Raw genomic sequence first — 17764 nt, 5'->3', positions numbered from 1 at the left:
AGACTATCCTGCTAGCATTTCCTGTATAGTTTTCTTGCATAAACAGACAAAATAACTTCACTGAGCACAAGTTTATAAAGTGGAGTTACCATTTTATTGAACAACTACTTATTTGCAATTGTTAAGTGAGCTTTCATACAAAATAAGTTCCTGTGTGTTTAACTCGTACGTGCAATGTTCTCAGCAAGCTATGTAGTGTTGTTCGGAAAGGGAATGGATTGACAAATGTGGCACTTTGCTGCTGTCTATCACTGACAGTGTATTGTACAGCCATATAGTAGTCACTTGCTGGAGAATTAATCAATGACCAGAAAGTTTCTACACTTTTCTCACCATTAGCTGTGTTACTGGTAGACCACATAAATCTCTTCCATTGGAGAACTGCTCACACTTTTAAAGCTGGATGCACTGAGAGGAGCCACTCACTATCCAGCCACAGTACACCTTACAAGGTGTGTGTGAATATGTCTTGAGGGAATGGGACTGATCATGTTAATGTCTAGACCAGCAATCTACTGTAACGCATTGCATGACTTTTATTGAAATATCAGTAGTTACACTACACCTAAGTGACCTACTCTGTTACAAAGGCTGACAATTTAAGCCTCTGGGCCTCTTTGGATGTTGGGAGAGATGAGGCTGGGGTGAAGCCTGAGGTGATGCAATTGATAACCCTCATGCTGTGAAAATTATTCCACATCGACATTGATGAACATATAGTAACAGCATGTCACACCTCAAAAAGGCTCTTCGGTGTGGTAGACAGACGACAGCTCAAACTGTTGATCATATTTACACAATAGCTCACTTAACAACTGAAAATAATTGCACTATATAAACACGAGCTCAGAGCACTGATTTTGTCTACTCACAGAACTGAACATGAGATGCCGGGGAGCCGGGGAGGTATGGTCTGTCTAATCTGTAAAGCAAGCAGTGCTCATGGAGGAGATGGAAGTGGGAAAGGGGGGGGGGGGGGGGGGTGAGTTGCCTTTCCTGGAAGAACACTACAGCTGTGTACAGGATGCCTAAAAATTACTCTAGCAGTGCATAACAGTAAATAGAGATTTACATAGATTCTATCAACATGAATTAGTGTTGTTAGTAACACAGATCACTCCATGTGCTGCTCTGTGTAAAATAAAACACTCGTTGGGTATGTCTGTGCACTGTGTCACTAGTGATGCAAGAGGCCTCCTGTGGAGGACCTGGATAACTTTGTGAAACAACCTATAGTTGCTTCTTGTGATGTACTGGGGTAAATAGACGATGGAATCACCTGTTTGACGTTCAGTTAGCAGACCTATGAAGTAGGGAAGTGCGCAAACACAATCCAGTGAGCTACCTCCACTCGCACTTCTACTCCACCCATCTCCCCCTTCCACTCTGTTACAGGCCCAGAACACAATTTTTGATACAGCTCTATTGCACCTAGATGTGGTACTAACATTTAATACTTGTTTTTCACCCGCTTCTTTAAAAGATTAATATTAATTTTATACCATTAGCACAATATTTTTAATAATATCAGATTTTCCATCCCCTGAATGTGGAAAAAATGAACAGGACCTTTTTTGCAGAAAATTGTATGTTAACTTAATTTTGTCATGAAAACATTTTCACTAGAAGGAACAGTTTCAAGCTATTTGAGAAAAACATACTGTGACCTTTGAAACCATCCACTCCCCAACCCTAAAGCCCCACCAGTCATGATTTTTAAGATGTTGTTCAGGACACTCCTCTTAGCACTGTGCAAAAATTTGTAATTACACAATTTTTTCCACCGATTTTTCCATTGGTGACTGAACTAACACAGTGGCTTCCAACAAACTTTAAACATAATTTATAACCTTTTCTGAACTTTCGTGCTTACATGCTTAATATCAAACATTTAACACACTGAAAGTATTTTATACATCGGTCTTTGGCATTTATGGTGAAATATTAAAATTCAATGTTAAGTTGCAATTTTATATTCACATTGCAATTTTCATGTAACTGACATTAACAGTATAAATTGTTCCTCTAAAAACATTTTCTTTAATGAAATACTGTAAGTTAACACTTCAAGAAACCTATGTGCACTTAAAAATTTTACATTGCTAATAATTTTTTATTTTAGTCTTGATCTGACGACCTTTATTGCCTATTTTTAATGAACACCACATAATCTTTGAAACTTGTGTTATTCAAGAAATATGTTAATATAGAATTATCATCACTATAAGAATTTCAAAATGATCAATTATCAAAAGTAATCTCTCTTAAAACCCAATGTTGCTGTTCTTGTACCTTAACATACAGCGGGTCTCCACAGCACAGCGACTCACAGACGCTGTGAGTCACTAGCAAGAAAGTCACTGCAGCCATCCACAAGATATGAGACTGGTGTCTCATGTGCACGGCAGTGGCATTCACCCCAATATAAGCATGGCCAGTGGCAGCCTTGGCACCTGTTGCATGTTGTACGAAGTTTCTCACAAACTGTCATGCTGTTACACTTACAATGGCTCCGATCTGTTTCTGGACTGTCTAGTTTTTGGTATCAGTATACACGCAGTGCTGACGACTCTTGCTGTGTTACGGTTTTGTATTGGAGTGGAGATAAATGTTATCTTGGAGTCCCAATTGTTCTATTATAAGAAAGTGTATACTTTCAAAGGAATAATGTATTATTAGTGAAATATTTTAAATGAAATACTTGAGTGTCTACAAATTTCTTGGCAGGCTTTGCTAGAACACACGGGTGCACAGAATTCCACTCCAGAAAATTGAATTTGATATTCGTACCATTTTAAGCGCATGCAGACAAATAAAATAACTTTATTGCCATACATATTAACTACAAATTGTGTCTTACAATTGTAAATCAATTACATACCAGTAGGCTGATTTCAACATTTTGTAGAATCCTTAAGCATGTTGTTAAACAAAAGGAGTGTCTGAAGCGTCTGGTGAACAATCTCAGAAAATAAAGTGAACAAGAGTTACAAACAAAATACCTTTAACTTGGTTTCAAATTAATCACCATTAGCTGCAACACACTTCTAACATCAGTACCTTTATCATGCATTGTTGGATAACTAATGTCTGCGTGCTCAACTTTCTTGCTCAATGCAAGGTGACTGTTCTTAACACCCACCTTAGTCCCCAAATTTAGTATCCGCAGGCTTCTTTCTGGTTCCTTGCCTTGGTCTGAAAGGATTACACTTAACAAAAACTGCGCTTAAGTACGGTGCTTCAAGCGATTCCATACACAGAATTTGCTGGGGCTTCACAACTGATGTCAGACGTGTGTTGTCACTAATGGTGATTAACGTAACTACATAGGCTTTTGTGGCCAGAGTCAGTTGACATAATAGTTTTCTGGGTATGGTACTGTGTCATAATGTAGGAAACTATTACTGATTAATGTTTCAGATATGGTTACAGTGGCCTCTTCCTAGGTCTACCAGGAGATCCAGAAGAAATCCACTGTAACTGTGGATGAAACATTGGTTTCCACCAGTAATAGTTTTTTTACAATATGATATGGTACCATTCTACAGAAAAATTTTATGCCAACTAATGGTGATTACTTTTAACGTAAATAAAAGTATTTTGTTTGCAGCTCTTCCCTTTATTTTCTGAGACCATTCATTGACAATTTTAAATGCACATTGTAGACGCAATGAACAATGCTAGTCAGTCTTGACTGAGCAGTCACTGATTAATTTACACAGAGTCCAGATTCAGCATTTCACAAGTAAAGTTTCATGAAAATCAATGTTCTGTACTGTCATTTGCACAAGTTCACATCAAGCATTCTTTGATTGTAGTTCTTGCAATACATCCACTTGTTTCCGTAAGTTAAACTATTCTCCTATGTGTCTGTGCATTACTGACATTGACTCACAAGTCGCCAAAGTAGCGTCAACTAGTAAGAACTTGCAATATGGCGGTCGAACTCCCCCGAATGGGGCCTCGCGGCCAACAATGCCATACGATCATTTCATTTACTGACCTAGTTCGTGACAAATATAGATTGTATTATCTACAAGGTGGTCATCATTAACATGATCAGTAGCAAGACATGCACCACCTGACAATTAACTCTGACATTGCAGTAACCTACAGGACATTAATTCAAGATAACGTATGAGAGCAAAAAATTAGTAATGTTACACCCTGAACACAAACAAAAATGCTGGACTTTTTAATGATAATATGGCACTGTAGCCAACAAAAACAGTGAAATGACTCCAATTTTTGGAGATATCCTCTGAGATTTAAGGGAAGAGAAACTACAAGGAAGATTTGCAGAATGTTGAAGCTGTAATACAACGGCAAAACACCTTATGAAACAATGATTAAATGGTTCATACATAGCAGTTAGGAATGGATGTTTAACAATATGTTGAACGAATAGTCTGTAATCCCTCGAAGTGAATGAAGTATTGTTAGAGAAAGTAAAGACAGCAGGACAAAACATTTTTTGTACCTGAAAGGTCATCAGATTACGTAACAGTCTTAAGATACACTGTGATTGCTTCTCCTGGCTTGCTCAGTTGATAAGTTACTATGTAACAAACCCTTTGTTTACAGAATAACTTTTGCTGCAACTAGTCACAATGATACTTTTATTCACCTTTTGCATGGCTTGTTTCATTTTCAAGTGTGTTTTTTTTTTATCTATTACACCATTCATGCAAATATAAAAATTAGAAAATTGTGACCAGTAACTGAAAGTTACATTTTAAACAAAGCTGTTTCTTTCACAGTTACATGCGCTCAACATCCACTAATAACGTATAAAATCGAATATATACATAACATATTCAACTGCGTAGCTCGTGTATACATTTTAGTTTCCTAGTATTTTACTACCCCCCTTTTTTTTCTTCAATAACCCAACTGATGATGAATTACAAGGAATGGTCACCAGGAACTGGATCACCATTACAGAACTATCTGTACAGTCAAAATTTCTTGTGATCCACTACAGTCCTAAAAACTGTAAATAATTTCAAAATGGAACCATAGGTGGCTTGCAATCAAATTGCTTGCTTATGAAACATCGTCTAAGTTATGCAACAGGATTCATGATTTTCTGTCAGAGAGGTCACCGAGTACAACTGTACTGATTCCTGGTATTCCCTAAGGTAATGTTATAGATACCCTGCTGTTCCTTACCCATATAAATGATTTATGAGACAACCTGAGTTGCCATCTCATCTTGTTTGCAGATGATGCTGTCATTTACCATCTAGTAAAGTCATCAGAAGATCAAAACAAATTTCAAAGAGATTTAGATAAGATATCTGTATGGTGCAAAAATAGGCAATTGACCCTAAATAATGGAAAGTGTGACACCACCCACACGAGTGCTAAAAGGTATTTGTTAAACTTCAGTTACACAATAAATGTATCAAATTTAAAGGCCATAAATTCAACTAAATACCTATGAATTACAAACAAAAAAAACTTAAATTGGTAAGAACGCATAAAAATTTTGTGGGAAAGGTGAACTGAAGACTGCATTCCATTAGCAGAACACTTAGAAGATGCAACAGATTTACTAAAAAACTGGCTGCACTATGATTGTACATCCCCTATTGGAGTACTGCTGTGCAGTGTGAAATCCTTACCAGATAGGATTAATGGAGACATCAAGAAAGTTCAAAGAAGGGCAGAACATTTTGTAGTATCGAGAAACTCAGGAGATAGTGTCACGGACATGATAAAGGGTTTAGGACAGACACCATGAAAACAAAGGTGTTTCTCGTTGCAGCAGGATCTTCCCACAAAATTTCAATCATCATTCTTCTCCTGCAAATGCTAAAATATTTTGTTGATGCAAACCTATACAGGGGGGGAGGAATGATCATAATAATCAAATAATGGAAATCAGAGCACACACGGAAATCCACACGCTGTTTGAGAGTGGAATAACAGAATTATTGTGAATGTAGTTTGGTAAATCCTCTACCAGGCACTTACATGTGATTTGCAGAGTAGCAGTGTACATGTAGCAGGTAAATTTTTTTGCTGGTGTGCTGAAGGTTGTGGATTCAAATACCATCTGGTTCCAACTATTGTATTTATTGTTTCAATATTTATCGAAGTGACTGTGTTTTCACTTTTATTCAATTACTTAGTTTATGTATAAGTATTTCATTTGGAATCTTTACCCATGTTATTTTAATTATTTTATGTACCTGTTTCAATTTAATTTCTTCCTTTTCATTGTTTTGCATTTTTATCTATGTAAATGCACTCATTATTTCTATTACTCATTTTCTTACATTCATTTTTTTTATAAAGCCTTCTTTAATTTAAATCTTCATAGTGTAATTTTGTCCATGGTGCAAAAAGAATGTACATCTTTTAACACAAAATTGAACTTCTGATGCCCCTGTGCAGCCACAATAATGCATTATTTCACCTTTTGTTTTTTAAATGATAGATCGGTATTTTTAAACATTACAATAAATAAAAACACTGAGACAAAGATCCTGAATAGTGGGAGGGGGGATATAAAATCTTAAAACTAACAGGAAAAAAAGAGGAATAGCTAAAAGAAAAAATGGAAGCAAATAAAAATGTTAATATGATGATTAAAATCAAGGTAAACAATTACAAATGAACAAAGTTATACTTAATCCCACTGACACTCTGAAAACCAGCCACTTACAAGAATGTCATCAGGCCTAGAAAACTGGCCATTTATGCCATTAATTAAAGTGTTGCTGGAACATACATAATTGATAATCTTCAAGAGTAGTACATATTTAAAAAAACCAAGTGTCAAGACTTATTTCAGTTCTTTGATAGACTTCAAATCTTAAAACAATGCCAGGACGTTTAATAATCCTTCTAAAAAAATTGCAAGGGGAGTTATTGAGCAATTTCGTCCTCCTGAGCTTCCAAAATTTCTTGCTCACTGAACAAATTGCACAACAAACATGTCTCTGTAGCAGAATTATAGCATACTGCGGAAACCTAATAAGTAAATGTTCAAAATTACATCAACTTGATCAAATATCGGTTCAGCCATTCACAGCAGCAGCTGTTATGTTCACTAATGTTTGTTTTGAAACAATTCCATAAATTAACAACAGAAGGCAACACCTGTCAAATGACAGGTGGTGAGACATCAGTACACTGATCTAGTATGAAATGAGTTGAGCTTTGAAGTGACAGGTGGATGACTGTCGAGAAAATCACAGCCCAGTCTTTTGAACATAGCATTTTGGAAGAAGCTGTGCTCGGGCTTGGTCTCCAAATTGTTAATTAACAAAAAGTAATAACTGCAGTCATTTGATAAAGATGTAAAAAAAGTAGATTGCATCTGAAGGAGTCTGAACTCACAATCTCCAGCATACCAGCCAAATAACTGCACTGCTAGGCTATAGTGCTGTTTTGAAGTCGGTGATATTTTTTTCAAAGATCACAAAAAATTCTGAAATTCCTTTTTGCTGATTACTTAAATGTGGCTCATCAGACTGAATGGCTGGTTTGAAAATGCTGATCCCACTCCTAGGGACCTACATTGTTATAAGGAGCTAAAACAGATCATACTATTTGTGTGACCCGAGGCCGAGAAATACTACACAGAAATATTTCTACAAAAACTTAAATATACACGACATTTAAGTAGGGAGGAGAAAATAAGAGAATAAAAGAAAAGATAGGACAAAGAAACAGGAAAGACAAAAGATACAGCAAAATATGAGCACAAGGAGAACACGAACAAGATAAAAATATGAACCATGGACCTTGCCGTTGGTGGGGAGGCTTGCGTGCCTCAGCGATACAGATAGCCATACCGTAGGTGCAACCATAACAGAGGGGTATCTGTTGAGAGGCCAGACAAACGTGTGGTTCCTGAAGAGGGGCAGCAGCCTTTTCAGTAGTTACAGGGGCAACAGTCTGGATGATTGACTTATCTGATCTTGTAACACTAACCAAAATGGCCTTGGTGTGCTGGTACTGCGAACGGCTGAAAGCAAGGGGAAACTACAGCCGTAATTTTTCCCGAGGACATGCAGCTTTACTCTATGATTAAATGATTATGGCGTCCTCTTGGGTAAAATATTCTGGAGGTAAAATAGTCCCCTATTCGGATCTCTGGGCGGGGACTACTCAAGAGGACGTCGTTATCAGGAGAAAGAAAACTGGCGTTCTACGACTCAGAGCATGGAATGTCAGATCCCTTAATTGGGCAGGTAGGTTAGAAGATTTAAAAAAGGGGAATGGATAGGATAAAGTTAGATATAGTAGGAATTAGTGAAGTTCAGTGGCAGGAGGAACAGGATTTCCGGTCAAGTGAATACAGGGTTGTAAATACAAAATCAAATAGTGGTAATGTAGGAGTAGGTTCAATAATGTATAAAAAACATAGGAAAGCAGGTAAGCTACTACAAACAGCATAGTGAACGCATTATTGTGGCCAAGATATACACGTAGCCCACGTCTACTACAGTAGTACAAGTTTATATGCCAACTGGATCTGCAGATGACGAAGAAATTGAGGAAACACATGATGAGATAAAATAAATTATTCAGGTAGTGAAGGGAGACGAAAATTTAATGGTCATGGGTGACTGGAATTCGATAGTAGGAAAAGGGAGTGAAGGAAACATAGTAGGTGAATATGGACTGGGGGAAAGAAATGAAAGAGGAAGCAGCCTGGTAGAATTTTGCACAGAGAACAACTTAATTATAGCTAACACTTGGTTCAAGAATCATAAAAGAAGGTTGTACACATGGAAGAAGCCTGGAGATGCTGATAGGTTTCAGATAGATTATATAATTGTAAGACAGAGATTCAGGAACAAGGTTTTAAATTTTAAGACATTTCCAGGGGCAGATGTGGACTCTGGCCACAATCTATTGGTTATGAACATTAGATTAAAACTGAAGAAACTGCAAAAAGGTGGGAATTTAAGGAGATGGGACCTGGATAAACTGAAAGAAGCAGAGGTTGTACAAAGTTGGTGGCATCACAATTGCAGAACATCTACATAATCATTTTAGGTCTCCCGAACCAGGCAAAGTGTGCAGCATGTGCTCCTCAATGGACAAGTAGTTACATTTTGGGACTGCATTGCATTCAAAGGCTTTACCTGATATACATATGGAGTGGTTAACTTCCTTTACAGTTTCACCTCCCATTTCAGCAACCCTGTTTTGGATCTACACTGCTTATATATTAAGACCATGTGGTTGAGAAAGTCACAAATACATTAAGCAGTAAAGTAGTAGCTTTCCCAAAATCATAATGGTAGTCAGAAAACATATCAATCCCCAGAATTTTTATCCTTTAAGTTCTTAATTCACGGGGTAACAGTGGAGTCACCAGTGTTGTTCTGCACACTTTTTTTGTCTCCAACTTACAGTATCAAAGGACAATGTTTATCTTTCTTGTCATGAAACTCACCCCAGACTCCAAACATTTAGTTATTTTGGGGTATTTCTAAACCACTTACCAACTTATTTTAAATTTCAACACATGTATGATGAGACTGTGCTATTAAACTTGTGCACTATGTAATCTTTACTCAAGCAACAACACAAAAAGTAAACAGAAAAATTAGGCTCTTGATTTTACCAACATTCCTATTTTACTTTCATACTGAACTATTAAATTTAAGTCACCAAGTTGCAAAGCACTGAAGTGATGACCAATGACAAACAAGCCCCCTCTTCCTCTTTGTCCCCTCCCTTTTGTTTTATAATCTGTTCTCCACATCTGTGGAAAAATGTCAGTCTAATATCCACTGCCAACAGACACATTGGGGTGGGGTAAGAGAGGAACAGAACTGCCTGTTTCTTCCACATGGTGGAAAGGGGGATGTTTACAAGGGAAAGTTCATTCAGACCCCAGGATGAGAGAGAGGCAGGGAGGAAAGGAGTGGAAGAGCCAGAGCACATTCTTTTGTAACCTGCCCCAGCCTTTATCTCTTTCCTCCTTTGGGAAGGAACTAACAGTTCCAAAAGCTAGGAAAAGAGTTTTAACTCTCTCTCTACCTTTTAGTTTTCTTGAAGGAATTATGCTTTCGATACAACTGGTCTAATAAGGACAGACTAAATTCAACTACTTAGTGATGACTTTTCAATACAATGTAAAAATCTCACTGCATACATTTTTACGCTGTCATCTACAATACAGAAAAGTTCACTTCTAAACGAATGAATATGTGGAGTCCGGAGAACACACACACAAATGGTATCATGTATGCAAGTTTTCAGAGCCCCCTCCTGGCAGACAGAAGGGTTGAAGGGGAAGGAAGCAGGGTGAAGGAAAAGGACTGGTGACAATTACAAAAAGGAGCAGATGCAACTTATTTTAAATCTTACACAGAAATGGCTATTATCTACAATTCAAAGAAAATAGCTGTGCAACTGAAAGATCACACTGACACAGGGAAGCGTCGCCAGTGTGCAACAAGATAGATCCAATGATGCTCTGTAAAACTCACAATGCAAATAGCAAGTAGCAATTGAGAAACAATTTTTGTCAGTCGGCAGATTGACATTACCATTCGACCTACTGAAAGATCAATTACAAGGTTGTTTTGATCCAAGAGTAACATAAGGCACCACCATACCATGTAAGTCAGTATTAGTGCACACACTTTATAGGTAGGGCCAGGAAAATCTTTTTATGTTATGGCCAAATTAAGAGCTATTTTTTGTCAGTGATTTGGTGTTCTTTTTTGACAGCTTATTTTTTGAGCACTATCTGTTCTTTATTTTTTTTCTCATTTCATCGTTTTGTTGAACTTGAAATTATAACTACCAATTATAATATATTTACTGGCATCACACATAGTTGCTTTTCAAAACAGATACACTTTAAGTTGGCCCCTGAGCGGACGACACTGGGAGTGGAAACTTTTAATCATCTTGCAGTGCACTGCCTGTTGGTTTAAACTCCACCTCTTCCTACTACCAGGGCAGCCAGCCCACAGCTTATAAAAGATACGAGCATGTAACGGATTAATGCTTCATAGAAGGGATATGGAAGTAAGCGTCACTTTAATGTTTGAGTAATTGAGTTAATAGAAGCACAGAAGTGCAGCCTCTTCACTCATTTTTATAATTAATATTAACAATCACTGCGCACGCGTGCGCACACGCTGATCAATACTATGTTAATAATGGCTACTACTGGTATGCTGCTATTACCAGCTAAGGTTAGAAATGAGCGTAAACATTCTGGAGTGGCATGAAGTCAGCCGCCTTTGCTAATCAGAGATGGGCCAAGTTTAAGTGTGTGGCCTGTAGTAATACATACATGAATTAGTAAATAATTTTATAGCTATACTACACAGAGCACGTATATTAGACAATCTAAAACTCCATAACTTACTCAGGTTTTTAAGTAATGTGACATTTATTCATGACAGTTATCTTGTGGTACCACCTTCAACCCAACTATTGTATTCCCTAAATGGAAGAGAAATTTTCAGAGCACTTCCCACCCCTTTCATATTGCCAAGCACAATTTTAAAATACATCACACTTACCGACAGGGGACTGAACACCAGAGGAGCAACATAATTTGCTAGTGTCTTCAGGATGTACTCCTTTGAGTATTTACCTCCATGTGGAAGCTGAAATTAGAATGTTTTTCTTGTTACTAATCAACTGTACAACAGGTAGCTAAATTTAAAAACAAACAAGGAAACCTTACAATCTCACACAAAAGAGGAGGATATTGCTTAAGCCTTAACAACAAATTCAAAACTAATGCCTCTTAAATAATCAAAACTTAACTATGTAAAAACTTCCAAGCACCTTATATAATGTGATTACAACATCTTATCAAGCATTCAAATCCAAGTTAAAAGGTTTCCCTGCTCCACATGCCTTCTACTCTGTACAGTATTTCCCCCAAAAGGTTGAGAACTTTTCTTTATAATGTGTTGTTTACTCATATACATTCACATTTTATTCTATATTCATTCTTTTGTTCATAAATTTTATAATTAGCACCGACTCGTTCCGCAACAGATTGGCCGTGGGTCACATGGTCCCACAGAACCTGAGGTAGGTAGATAAATACACAGATACAATGTGGACAACAGTATCATTGAGAAAATGATTACATCACGAATATGAAAGAATTTAGAGAACAAAAGGTAAAAATAAAGGAAACACACAGCCATGAAGTATTTTCACAGGAGCGACACGGCATTGACAAAGCGTTTCAGAATCAATGTTTAATTTGTGCAACAATCTTTTCTGCTGCAGAAAGCAAGACACAAATGCCAATTAAAGTGAAGGTTACAGATATTCTGAGTACCATACACCTGACAGAGTATAACAAAAGGCAGCAAGGTATAATAAACACACTAGAAAAATGTGGCTGGATACAGGCAGTGGAATGATTATTGTTAATCACCCACAAGTTACCCATACACAACAACCTGTTAACATGCTGTCTAAATGAGTTTGTTATAGCCACCTAAAATTCTAAAAGCTTTATGTGGTTCAGGTTTCATAGATTATACAATGATGATGATCTGGAGCCACAATCAAGAAACACTACTTCCATTTACTTACAATCTTACCATCTTCACTTGTATCCATTTTACCTGTTCACATCCCCTTTATTCATTCCAATTCCAAAGAAGGTAGGTGCTGACACGTGTGAATATTACCTGTTTGGTAAGTCATGCTTTTAAATTAGTGACAATTATTTACAGATGGATGAAAAAGCTGGTAGACGCAAATTTTGAGGAAGATTGGTTTGGATGCCAGTGAAATGTGGAAACACTTGTGGTAATACTAATTTACAAGTAAGAGGTCAACTTGGTCAAAGGCAAACCCACATTTGTAGCATTTCTAGGTTTAGAGAGATGCTTTTGTCAACGTTAACTTGACTGCATTCTGGAATTTTAAAGGTAATTGGAGAAAATACAGGGACTGAAATGTTATGTACAACTTCTATAGACACTAACAGCAGTTACAAAGAATTAAAGGACAGGAAAGGGAAGCTACAGTTTAAAGGAATGGATAGCATCTCGAAAAAGACATTACAACATCAATAAAAGTAAAACAAGAGTAATGGAATTTAGTCGAATTACATCAGGCGATGCCGAGAGAATCAAATTACGAAATGAGACACTAAAAGTTGTAAATGGCATTTGTTACTTGGGCAACAAAACAAACGATTATGGCTGAAGTGGAGATACGCAAACTGGCAATAGAGGGGAAAAAAAGCATTCCCGAAGGAAGAATTTGTTTTACATCCATTATGAGTTGGAGTGTTAGTACGTCCTTTTTGAAGGTATTTTTCTGGAGCGTAGTCTTGTACACAAGTGAAACACACACAACAAGCATTTCACCCAAGAAGAAAATAACAGCTCCGAAATGTGGTACTACAGAAGAACGCTGAAGATCAGACGGGTACATTGAGTAACTAATGACGAGGTTCCGAGTAAAATCACGGAAAAGCAAAATTTATGGCACAACTCAACTAATGAAAGGATTACGATATTGCAGTGCCTGTGTTATTCTGACAACGATGTACTGCGGCGACCACAACCATTATGAAACACATTACACGAATTGGCAATTGCGAATAATGACTACCGTCAGCTGTAGAATGGAATGACGACAATGAAAATGTGTGTTGGACCAGGATGAAAGGATTGGTTGACAAGACACATTTGTGGTACGAAGGAACAGTCAGTTTGGTAATGGAGGAAAGTGTGGGGGTTAAAATCTTATGTGAGACAAATGGATGCATAAAGTAAGCAGGTGGAAATGGAAGTAAGTTACAATTGTTATTTGGAGAAGATGAAGGTCGGACAGGATAAAGTGGTGGGGAGAGCTGCATCAAACCCATATTGGAACTGAAGAGGACGACAACGATGCTTACCCCGATTTGATCATCTTTATGACAACTCCATAAAAACCCTGATCAACTTCTCATTCGCTCAGTCCTATTTAAATGTATACGAACCGACATACCATCTGATCGTGAGCAAAATAAGAGTTATATGGGGTATCAAACAAAATTTATAATTGTGCTGAGGATTTCCCGGTAGAAAGGAAGCAGTAAGTTATGAACGTGGAGTCATTCACAGAAGTAGAAGTAACTTCAGGTGTGCCCTAAGGAAGTATATTGAGACCCTTGCTGTTCATGTTTTATATTAATGACCTGGCAAACAATAGTAACCTCAGAAATTTTGCAGATGATGCATTAAGCAAGAAAGTACTGCATTTCACATCTTCACAAACTGATACACCAAAGTATTTAAATGAGCGGCTGGTTCCCGTTTGTGACTCACTGATATCGTAGCCATATAGTCTGAATATTTAAAGCAAGTTCTGACTGAATATTTGTAGAGTTCTTTTACAGATCATACTTCATGGCACATAACTGTATCATCTGCGAAACATCTGAGACTACTATTAACATTGACTGTAAATGTCGCAATAAATTTCCTTCAGGCACAGCTGAAATTACTTCTGTATCTGTCTATGGCACCTCATCAAAGATAACATGTTATGTCTCCCTACCAATAAATCCTTAATCCAGTCACAAATTTTATACCCAATATAACTGCACATTTGTTAGTAAAAACTGGTGTTGTACTGAGTCAAATGCTTTTCAAAAGCAAGAAACAATGTGTATATGGTTGCCTTCAACCACCAATTTCGGGGTGCCACATGAATAAGTGTGAGGCACATTTTTCACAAATGATTATTGCAGAAGCAGTGCTGGTTGGCATAGAGAAGGTCATTCTATCCGATATACCAAACTGTATTTGAGCTCTGAATATGAGCTAATACTGCCAATGAAACTAGATAGTACGTACAATATATTATGGTTAGAAGAAGCCACAAATTCTGGACAGGCTCTGATAAGGATTCATGGGCTCTGGAGCTTTGTTCAATTTTAGATAAGTCAGTTGTTTCTCAACACCACCGACACTAACTTGTTTACCATTTCTTCAAAGTAGAGTGAAAATAAAACTGGAGCAGTAGTCTTTAATCTTCCTTTGTACACAAACATTCAAACCTCAAATTCGCCATTTTTGGTTCTGCTTCGGTTTCTGCCTTACATGGATTATCTGGACACTGATTTCGAAGCCACTGATGACCATTAGACATGACCAAAATTTCTTAGGGTTTTGTGATAGACCTTCCGATAAGATGCTGCTACTGTAGACCGTGAAAGCTTCATGCATTGCCATCTTGGCAAGTCAATGCATTTCATTCAGCTCCTCTCAACGCATAGACGTATGCTTTGATGTACACCTATTATTCACTGTCTGAAAGTGGAAATCAAAGCCAAAAATAGTGAGAAGAGGCACAAGCATATTATCTATCTAATGAGGTGTAGTTTTTGTTATACAGACTAGGACAATAAACAACAATATTTATCAAAGCTTTAATTTCATTAATGTATAGGTTTGCTTGAAAATATGATATGTAGAGGATAGCTCCAGAACAGTATTTCCATTGTTTCTCTGTATGCCCCCCACTTTACTTATTTGGGTAATCTGCAACACACAATGCGAGTCCCAGAATAGCTAACACTACATTTGTATTATACGACCAATATTGTTGTTCAACCAAAAAGTAGTTTGTTTGTTCGTTTGTTCAGTCGTTCATGTCCACAGATCCCATTAAGATGTAGTACTGTTGCAAATGTCCAAAAAGTGAAGATTAACATTAAATAAAGACATGGAAATCTGACATCCCAGAAACACAGGTCTAATACATCCACCCAGAATTGGTAGGACCAATCCCAGTCACAGTTAACTGCTTGTCGTGCATCTCTCTGATCGACAGATACATCAGGTGGCCTGGAAACAAACTGTTGAGAATGTGGTGGGCAGATTCACCTACAGTTGGGTTTCACATTTTAGCTGTCCCCAGCAAGTGTCCTCCGACCAATATCAGCAATGACTGTGTTACCTCACACAGTCACAAATGGTGTGCTTACATGATTCCTCAAAGGCTGCTATAATGTGCCATATGAGAGATTCGTAGTTTTACACACTCGCAGAAGTGCTGTTGGGAATGCACAGTGCATTAATAGAAGACCTCCAGACATTTTCAGTGGAGATGATGTATGGTGAACCTCTGTGTATGCCAGGCGACTTTTTACAAATAACTGCACAATCTAAGCCAAGCCCCCCCCCCCCCTTTTTCCACTCTGAGCTCTACTCAAGATTTCCTTGGCCCAATATGCAGGACGCTATAGTCACCCTACCAAGGCCCATACACAGTTATGGGACATAATAATAGGGTGCTTCCTTTCCATATTGAAGTGAAAGATACAGTAGTGTCCACTGATCAGACCCCATTCTCCTGGCAAAAGGCATCTGACAAAACAGAACCCTCACATACCCTGAACATTCCATCCACAAAAAATGCTTTAATAAAAAGAGGGAGGTGACCGCGAAGGCCCCAAGTGTGCATGGTGCAGAGAATGCACGCCCTCCAACAGGTGTTGTAAGCCTTCTCCAAATCAAAGAACACAGCCATCGTCTGGCGCTTACACAAAAAGTTGTTCACAAAGAAGGTTGATAAGGTAACAAGGTGGTCAACAGCAGAGCGGCGCCTAAGAAAGCCACATTGGACATTGGTACGGAGGCGCTGAGATTCAAGGAGCCAAACCAATCGAGAATTTAATATGCGCTTCATCACCTTGCAGACACAGCTGGTAAGGTAGATGGAGCAATAACTGAAAGGAAGGTGTTTGTCCTTTCTTGGTTTGGTTATGGGAACAACAATTTCTTCACGCCAGCATGTGGGGACATGACCTTCAGTCCAGATGCAATTATAGACGCAAAGAAGGAAGCCTTTACCTGCAGGAGAAAGGTTCTTCATGAACTGAATATGGATACCATCGGGCCCCAGAGCAGAGGATCGGGACCGGGCGAGTGCACTTTCGAGTTCCCGCACGATGAAGGTGGCATTGTAACTTTCACGATTCAAAGACTGAAAAGAAGGTGGCCGTGCCTCCTCTGCTTGTTTTTGGGGGAGGAAGGCAGGGTGGTAAGGGCAGAGCTTGAAACCTCCGCGAAAAAGCGGCTGAAAGCATTTGAGACATCCTCAAGATCCACAAGGACTTCATTCGCTACAGTCAGGCCAGGAATCGGGGAATGGACCTTGGTGCCAGATAGCCGGCACAGGCCACCCCAGACAACCAAAGGAGGAGTAAAACTTGAATGAGCTGGTGAAAGCCACGTAGCAAGCCTTTTTGCTTTCTCTGACAACACGAAGACATTGTGCTCGGAGTTGTTTGTAACTGATACATTCGCCATCGTAGGGTGGCGTTGGAAGGTGTGTAAAGCAGATTGCAAGCACGAATTGCTGCATGCTGTAGTCCACCAGGGGACTGGGACTCGACGTGGAGAAGAGGAAGTATGAGGGATGGAATATTCAGCAGCAGTGAGAATAGCGTCTGTGAGGTATGCGCGTCTAGATGGCTGAGGCAGTTATGGCAACTGTTTTAGGAAAGCAGAGCATCCACGTTTGAGTCCCAGACTAGCACAGTTTTTGACAAACACAATGCCCTGTGTGGTGGGAAGCCATTATTTCCTTCTTATCTTTTTCCCCACTAAATTTCCTTTTCATTCCTTTCACACCAATTATTCACGTATTGCCTCGTAGTCAACGAAGTTTCAAGCCTTGAATCTACATACCAAGATAATTTGTAGGAGAGCTACAAGTTAAGTTTTTAATTTTTTTCTGTATTGGAAGGTATTCCAATAACTTATACTCTGTTACATTGGAGGTTATTGAATATCTC

At 38.3% G+C, this 17764-nt stretch overlaps 1 protein-coding gene across 1 annotated transcript in view; it reads right to left on the bottom strand.

Moving 5' to 3' along the window:
• The window catches only part of LOC126291585 (nuclear RNA export factor 1-like), a 107460-nt gene that overhangs the window by 67571 nt on the left and 22125 nt on the right, over positions 1 to 17764 (bottom strand). The window contains exon 4 of the mRNA XM_049985119.1: positions 11514 to 11600. Within this exon, the coding sequence (XP_049841076.1) occupies positions 11514 to 11600 (87 nt within the window). The remainder of the gene's footprint in view (positions 1 to 11513; positions 11601 to 17764) is intronic.

This window comes from Schistocerca gregaria, chromosome 9, assembly GCF_023897955.1.
Source record: "Schistocerca gregaria isolate iqSchGreg1 chromosome 9, iqSchGreg1.2, whole genome shotgun sequence".
In the NCBI taxonomy this organism is placed as follows: domain Eukaryota; kingdom Metazoa; phylum Arthropoda; class Insecta; order Orthoptera; family Acrididae; genus Schistocerca; species Schistocerca gregaria.
This window is presented reverse-complemented; position numbering and strand designations above follow the sequence as displayed.